This window comes from Protomyctophum parallelum (genome assembly GCF_964188405.1).
Source record: "Protomyctophum parallelum genome assembly, chromosome: 8".
Lineage (NCBI taxonomy): Eukaryota > Metazoa > Chordata > Actinopteri > Myctophiformes > Myctophidae > Protomyctophum > Protomyctophum parallelum.
Window position 1 is genome coordinate 12,443,258 of NC_139703.1, and position 8,910 is coordinate 12,452,167.

The 8,910-nt window shown below is 44.1% G+C and overlaps 1 protein-coding gene across 2 annotated transcripts in view; it reads left to right on the forward strand.

Moving 5' to 3' along the window:
- Positions 1–3,438, forward strand: part of abraa (actin binding Rho activating protein a) — an 8,465-nt gene extending 5,027 nt beyond the window's left edge. For both annotated transcript variants that reach the window (XM_083770655.1, XM_083770656.1), the window contains exon 3: positions 1,374–3,438. In XM_083770655.1, the coding sequence (XP_083626781.1) occupies positions 1,374–1,823 (450 nt within the window). In that variant the 3' untranslated portion in view covers positions 1,824–3,438. The remainder of the gene's footprint in view (positions 1–1,373) is intronic.
- The last annotated feature ends 5,472 nt before the right edge of the window (positions 3,439–8,910 follow it).

Below are 8,910 nucleotides of genomic sequence, written 5' to 3' on the forward strand. Positions count from 1 at the left end.
ACAGGTGAATTGTATTGTCAGAGATAGACAGTGACCACTAACTGAAAACAGAACACAGGTGAGGTTGAGACTGAGAAGCACTTCAGCCTAAACAAGAGAAATTCTAGGACCCCCAGTTTGCATTAGACCAGTGGTTCTCAAAGTGGGGTCCGCCGTCCGGGGACCCTGCTACTAGTCGAGAACCTGCAGGGCTGTAAACAACTTAGGTCCCAAATCCCTGTTGACCCAAATCTCTATCTCTATCTGGTTTCGAATAACTTAAGATGTATTCTTAGAATCCTCCTTGAAGACTATTCTAAACTAAGGATCCTTCTAGGAGAAGACTTTTCTAAATTTGGAATTCTATAAGAAGAACAAAACATGTGCAGACAGAGCAACTGTTTGGGTAAGAAGTTATCCAGACTGCACTAATCACTGAACTGTGCGTGTGCTGTCCTGTGTGTGTGTGTGTGTGTGTGTGTGTGTGTGTGTGTGTGTGTGTGTGTGTGTGTGTGTGTGTGTGTGTGTGTGTGTGTGTGTGTGTGTGTGTGTGTGTGTACTGTGTGCTGTGTGCGTGTGCGTGTGTGTGTGGTGGGCGGGGGGTGGGCGTGCAAGGGTCTCAGGGTGCAGAGAAAAGGCCAAGCAGTGGATCTTTTACAGTCGAAGATGCACATTAAGTAATTTATCGCCAACAGCGCAATCTGGTGGTTGGCTCCGAGTGCGAAGCATCTTATTTTGAAAACCGTTTCACTCGGAAACTGCAAGTCATCAGCCTATGTAACATGTCCCGCGATTGTCATTTAAATTGTAATTTAAGCGGTGGGGTTTATTAGTTAACGAACACTCGTAGTACATAATTCCAGCGTTTTTTGGCAGAGCACTCTGGGCGTTTTAAGGACAAAATATAGTTCAACTTTTGGGGAAGAATCCACTCATTAATGACTGGCTGTATTTCATCTCCCATTTAAACCTTTGACATAATTCTGTTTCTGGTTTGACATGAAGTTTGACCTGAAGGAAAATGTCTCCCCTGAGCAAGTAGCTTAGTGGTAAAAGAAAGGGGAAAAAATCCTTTAGGATTTTAACGGTCCAATTCCTTAACACTTACCTTTAACTTCATAGGGGGTTCCAAATGGACTCTGATGAGAGTTCCATTTGTACACTCAGAGTTATGGTGGAGAACCACAGTAAGTCCACATACAGCACCAGCTCTAACCACAGTAAGTCCACATACAGCACCAGCTCTGTCAGTGTGATAAACCGCTTCCAGAAAGGGTTCCACATGTGATGAAATGTTGAATCTGGTTCCTCCGGTTCCGGAATCCCAACCCTGGTCTTTAATAACATTAATAATAATTAACATTGCCCCCCCCCCCCCCCCCCCCCCCCCTCAGATCCACTCCTCCATGGGCGACATCAAGAACCGCTGGCAGCAGTGGTCCGTGCAGCACACCGAGGGCCAGAAGCTCAACCCCTTCAGCGAGGACTTCGACCCCGAGCTGGCCATGTCCCAGCGGCTCCACAAGGGCGACAAGGGCTACGGCCGGCCCAAGGATGGCACCAAGACGGCGGAGCGCGGCGACCGCGCCCACAAGCACATCCACCGCGAGATGGAGGAGATGGTGTGGATCATCAACGACCTGGGCCAGAAGGACAAGCAGGGACGTTCGGCGGTGACGTTCGGCCGGCTGTTTGACCGCTACGTCAAGATCTCCGACAAGGTGGTGGGCATCCTGCTGCGCTGTCGCAAGCACAAGATGGTGGACTTTGAGGGAGAGATGCTGTGGAAGGGACAGGATGACAACACCGTGATCACTGTGAGGGAGCCGGAAGGAGGCAACTGAGAGAGAGAGAGAGAGAGAGATATACACACGGACATGCACAGTATGCAAAAGCACATTCACGCACAGGCACACGCACACTCGCAAACGCACACACGCACGCATGCACTCATAAAATAAATAAAATAAAGCTGCTTTTTTATAGTAAATGGAAACTTACTGTATTACAGTATGTAACACTGAAGGCTTGGGGAAAGAGTTAAGCCCAGTATACGAATGCTAGTGAAAATACTAGTACATCTACAAGTGAGCCTGTAATCTCTTTAACTCTGAGATTCGCAATAATTTTGACAGTGAAATTCTAGCCAGCAGACAGCACAAAATGTTTCATTTGATGTTGAAATATTCAAATGATCAAATCTGAAAAGGTCTGAAAGAGGCCTCTTCAATATTATGTTGATCAAGTTGAACAGGTTTTAATGTTTAATTTGATGTTCTAACTGAAAGAAAAAAAAACTTTATTTATTTATATGAATTATTAATTTATAAATGATTATGGTTAGTTTTTTGAAACACTGACATTTGTAAATTGATTTAAGAAGATGCAATGAATGACATAATTGTAACATAATATCAAAGAAATGTGATGTGATCTTATCAAACTGTGAGTTCTCCAGTGATTCCTACCCCAAACCAAGGTTATATTAAAACTATACGACTAAAACAGGAAATAATAATTTTGTTAACTGACACTACCGTAATAGGCTACTAACTAATGTTAACTGAACCTACAGAAATAGTGGAGTGACCATATTCGGCTTGCACAAGTAAAACTAGACTAAAGGTAGACGTAATTCACACACCAAACCGAAAAAATATTGACTCCCGGTTAGCAGATAAAAACGCCATATAAGGCAGAATAGACGCTCAACTCCTCGTCACATTTCTGGTTTTGCTTTGGTGGACACACAGCCATAATGACCCTGCCGCTAAAACACATTAATTTACACACAAGCAAGCACATGGAAGAATCATTTGAGCCAGAGCAGAGTTCATCTGTAAGAGCATGTTTAATGAATATTTTCACTCCAGGAAGGACAATGTGTGAATGTTATTCAATTTGACAATTTGTTATTCATGTTAGACAGATTTTTCTGTTTATATTTTCACTGTAGTTGTTGTTGTTGTTGTTGTTGAATTGTTCAGGTGCCTACAATGTGAACTTTGTATTTCTTTCAAACTGAAAGCAGTCCAGTAATTCTTACAGAAGAAACTAATTATTTTGTCACTGTTGGTCAGAAACTCGCATTTCCACAGCTTGTGTCTATATACACTCCATTAGAAGTAACACATTTTTTCTAATTTCCTGAAAAGGTAACGTTTTGGACTTGCAAGTTTTCCGTCCAGCAGCGACGGTTATAAATGTGTTTGAGAATGACTTGTTGATCCATGAACACAGTAGAATGTATCTATGTGATAAAGTAGTAGTAGTAGTAGTAGTCGTCGTCATAGTACTTGGTGGTAGTAGTACCGGTAGTCGTCGTCATATAGTACGTAGTGTTAGTAGTAGTGGTAGTGTTTTTTTTTCAAATAAGAGGTTTCATTTTTGATTTTGCAGTGGTTGTTTTCTTAACGTGGTTTATCATGGACACCAATAAAAACCTGTTGTAAAAAACAATGCTTTGTAATTTTTGTCTTTGCATGCATCATACTCATGTAGTTACAGTCACTGGGAGGTGACCAGTACAACCACAGTCTACTACTGTTGGTCACTGGGAGCTGACCAGTACAACCACAGTCTACTACTGTTGGTCACTGGGAGCTGACCAGTACAACCACAGTCTACTACTGTTGGTCACTGGGAGCTGACCAGTACAACCACAGTATTCTACTGTTGGTCACTGGGAGCTGACCAGTACAACCACAGTCTACTACTGTTGGTCACTGGGGACTGACCAGTACAACCACATTGTTGTTTTGCTGAGTTTATTTTACAAAACATATCTAACCGAGCGTGCTGCGTGAATAATGTTGTCTGTGGCCTGAAAACCTTTTTTTAATTATTACAATTCAGTAGAGAAAGAATTATCCCGCACACTGTCTTGACTTGAGTTACATTTATTGAGCAACATTTCGGTCGTCAGACCTTCATCAGGCACATGATGAGGTCAGACCTTCATCAGGCACATGATGAGGTCAGACCTTCATCAGGCACATGATGAGGTCAGACCTTCATCAGGCACATGATGAGGTCAGACCTTCATCAGGCACATGATGAGGTCAGACCTTCATCAGGCACATTATGATGGTCTGACTGGTCGTCAGACCTTCATCAGGCACATGATGAGGTCAGTCAGACCTTCATCAGGCACATGATGATGGTCTGACTGGTCGTCAGACCTTCATCAGGCACATGATGATGTCAGACCTTCATCAGGCACATGATGATGGTCTGACTGGATAATAGACCTTCATCAGGCACATGATGACCTTCATCAGGCACATGATGATGTCAGACATTCATCAGGCACATGATGATGTCAGACCTTCATCAGGCACATGATGAGGTCAGACCTTCATCAGGCACATGATGAGGTCAGACCTTCATCAGGCACATGATGAGGTCAGACCTTCATCAGGCACATGATGATGGTCTGACTGGATTATTTTTTCTCTACTTCTACTATCGGACGCACCCAGCTGTCCATTGTAGATGTGCAATTATTAAAATAACAAATGTGAGGTTTATCACATTTGAACTGTCTTGAAATGCCTCACAAACAAAAATCAGTTTTAGTTATTAGTTAATTGAATTAAACTATGGGCCGTATATGTGTAGTGTGTGCGTACGACACCCAGTCCTTGCTCTAGTCTACTACATTCAGCAGTGATATTATTACCCTGTCTTGTCTGTCATGCACTACACAATGCACTACACAATGATGTGAATAGCTAGCTCTTCTGGTCGGCCAGGCCCGGGGGCTTGGATGGTGAGTGTATTTATATATTTACACGTGTTTGCTTGTTCATTTTATAGGCTACTTGAATTAAATGTCCTTTGTAGTTTACTAATTTGCAGATTGCAGAGAATTTCCTCCATGCTGTCTAGTGGCAGCCTCTGGTGGACTCCCCATTATTAATGAGAGCCAGGTGTCTGCCATCACCATTTAAGAGTGATCAGCCAGGGTGACAGTCTGGGTGTGTGTCCTATAAATTCATCACTCAGGCGTCAGGCCACAGCCCTCACTGAATCTACAGCTCTAGCCCAAGCAGCCATGTGTACTTGACCAATAAACCATGGTGTATGGGAAATAAATATGTAAACCTGTGAAATCTACGTTGGTGTCACAACCTATCTTTTACTGGAGAAACTTGCGTTGGGGATGAGCCGTTGCGTTGTCTGCTTTACATGCAGAACACAGTAATATTTAATGTTTTTGAGTGGTGCAACCACTCCTACAACCAGCAATGTCCGTTCACCTATGTGTTCACCCACCTAACAATGTGAATGTGACGTTAATTAGCACCAGTATGTACCAGTAGGGGCCAGTAGGGGGCGTCAGAAACAGAGAGAGGGATAGTGCTGCTCTGTTGCCTGCTAATGAGAGAGAGAGAGAGAGAGAGAGAGAGAGAGAGAGGTGGGTGGGAGTTGCACCACTCAGTTCACACGGGTGTGATTTATTTTTAATTAAAATACATGTTAAGCGTTATATTATGATATAAGCATTGCCATAGTCATAGAATGTCTTCACCCGTTTTCAACCATTATTTCAAAAAAGTTCCCTCACTAATAAATAAGGTGGACCCATTTCTGTCTAATCACTCTGCGTCTCAGAATACCGTAAGAGGGCTGTGAACAGTTCTGTAGTTTCGAACAAGATATTTAACTTTTTTTCTTCAATGCAAGAACAACAATCTCCTCCATACAGTACATCCATCCTCCCCATCTCTAGTCTCCTCTCCTATAGTCTCCTCTCCTCTCTGTCCTACAGGGGTGTGACTCCACCTCTGGGATGAGAACATGAACCCCGCACCCTATTCCTAAAATGTCCCCTCTGTTTGGGGACAGTGACAATGTCACCGGTGTCACCTCTGCTCTACCTTTAATCACATGCTGTGTATTAATAGCTCAGGTCGGTGATAGATTATACGAACCATTGTAAAACCTCTGCTGAAATAGGCCTATAGTGTGTGTGTGTGTGTGTGTGTGTGTGTGTGTGTGTGTGTGTGTGTGTGTGTGTGTGTGTGTGTGTGTGTGTGTGTGTGTGCGCGCAGCGTTAAACTTTTAACATTTTCTCCAAAGATTCAACAATTGTCCAGAAAAAAGTATGTTGGGCTTAAGTGCTTAATGTACTTTTTCCCTTACCACAAATGTAGGAGTCGAAAGTATACAATATTTGTATTGGAATGTGTGATGACCACCAGGGTTGTGATCTTGTATTTGTGTGTAGAAGTTGGGGTAAAGCCTGCAGGGGTTGGGGGAGTGTCTTGGGGATGAGACACACCTGGTCCCAACCAGCCCCTTGGGCCTTGGGTAGGCTATATAGAGGAATCTGCGGAGCGATGCCCTGGGCTAGGGTGTCTCTCATTATCATCGCCTGACACCGCAGTTGTGGTCGCTGCTCGGCCGTTTCCAATTCGAACAGCAACCATAGTTGTGGCGTCAACGACCACGGCTATTTCTACAGTGTTCATTTGGTTGCTTTTGGATTATATACCTTTTGCACTTGCACTACACTTTCACGACTATGCTACTGACTACCTGACTACACTGACTATACCTACACCAATTTTGTAAAGTTTGTTGTTTTTAGACAGTTTAGTGTGTCATAATAACCCGTATGTTTGAGTATATTGTGTGGGCTTTTGTGTGTGTGTGTGTGTGCGTGTGTGTGTGTGTGTGTGTGTGACTAATATGTCTGTGCGTGTCTGTGTGTAGTGTGTGTGTTTGTGTGTGTGTGTGTGTGTGTGTGTGTGTGTGTGTGTGTGTGTGTGTGTGTGTGTGTGTGTGTGTGTGTGTGTGTGTGTGTCTGTCTGTCTATGTCCGTGCGTGTCTGTGTGTGGTGTGGTGCGTGCGTGCGTGCTGGCCTGGGGTGCACTTTGCCTGGATCCATAATTAAGTGTGTATAAATCAGGCAGATCAGTCAGTTGAAGGTGGTGGCACCTTAATGTGGACACAGGATGGCACTTTAATGACCCTGCCTCTATTTTAGGGAGCGCTGTGATGTCACTGGCGCCACCCTCATCCCTCAAACACCATTTGAGATTATTCTTTTTCCGTCATTTGTTCTTTTTCTCTCATAGTTCCCTCACCCCTTCTTTCTGCCTGAAGCCCCTTTTATGCAGAATATCCTGTCTTAGAATGTATAAAAAAGTATTTTGAAAATAGCAGCGGCTATTTTCAAATGGCCGAAATGGAACTAGCAACTATAACGTTCATATAAACGCAGTGGAGTAAAAGTACAATATTTGAATCCGAGATCTAGTGGAGTAGAAGTACGGTGTTGGGTAGAAGTATTGGAAATGGGCAATATTCTACCCAGCTCTTTACTTCTCCTATTTCATGATGGATCTTTCTATACAGGTGTTTTAGAAACCAGACAGCACCTTTAACACAGCATGAAGCTATAAGGGAAGTCGGCACTGTGGATTATGATTGTGGATGACATTGTGATATGTAGTAAGACGAGGGAACAGGTTGAAGAGAATATGGACAGTGGGAAGTATACATTTGAGGATGAAAGTTAGTAATAAGACAGAATGATGGATGGTGAGGATGCAAGTAGAGGCTGTGAAGGTGAATGAGTGTGGAAGGGTGGAACAGATGGGGAAAGTGTCAGGAGTGACATGGGGGTTTCGGCAAGAGTAAGAGGGAAGATGTATAAGACGGTAGTGAGACCAACCTGCATGCTACACCTTGGAAATGGTGACATTGATGAAGGGACAGGAGGCGGATGTGGAGGTGGCAGAATTGCGATGGTTTAGACATGTGCTGAGATGGGATGAGAAAGGTCTCTTCTCGTACCTGGATGCAGGTGGCTGGAGAGAGGATGCAAAACACACGTGGCCACTTCTAAAGTAGGCAAAATAACACACGCACACACGCGCGGTCGCGCGCACACACAATGAAAAACTATCTACCTAAAAAAATGTGCAGTGAGTTGTGCCTTTTACCATGATGATGTATGATGATGACACCACTAAAAATATTCAAAGTTATGAACAGATGAGGTGAGATGAGACTTCTCATGGCTTATATAAAATAATACATAGGATAATACACACCATTTTGTCTGGCCTTTATCTCCTATGCCTACGCTTATACTCCATTCCGCAGTTATTCATTAAGTGGCGCCTTCTCTTCTTTTTCTTCTTCCCACCTGACATGCCTGACATGCACGTGGACAGGAGAAGTAGGAACAGCAGTCCAGCAGATGATAAATATGGCAGCCAGTTTTGGAGTCTCAGACTGCCATGAACTTGTTGTATTTCCACAGCGCTCATGCTGGGGATGTCCATGTGTAAATGGTCCTGTATCGCTCTCAAGCAGTCCTGTATCTCTCTCGAGCGGTCCCGTAACTCCTGTGTCTCTCTCGAACAATCCTGCATCTCTCTCAAGCAGTCCTGTATCTCTCTCGAGCAGTCCTGTGTCTCTGTCGAACAATACTGCACCTCTCTCAAGCGGTCTTGTGACTCTCTGGAACAATCCTGTGACTCTCTGGAGCAATCCTGTGACTCTCTGGAGCAATCCTGTGACTCTCTGGAGCAATCCTGTGACTCTCTGGAGCAATCCTGTGACTCTCTGGAGCAATCCTGTGACTCTCTGGAGCAATCCTGTGACTCTCTGGAACAATCCTGTGACTCTCTGGAACAATCCTGTGACTCTCTGGAACAATCCTGTGACTCTCTGGAACAATCCTGTGACTCTCTGGAACAATCCTGTATCTCGCTTGAGCAGTCCTGTATCTCGCTTGAGCAGTCCTGTATGTCTCTCGAGCGGTCCTGTGTCTCTCTCAAACAATTCTGTATTTCTCTCAAACAGGTCTGTATCTCCCTTGAGGGGTCCTGTGTCTCTCTAGAACAATTCTGTATGTCTCTCAAGCGGTCTTGTATCTCTCTGGAGCAGTCACTTATCTCCCTGGAGCAGTCG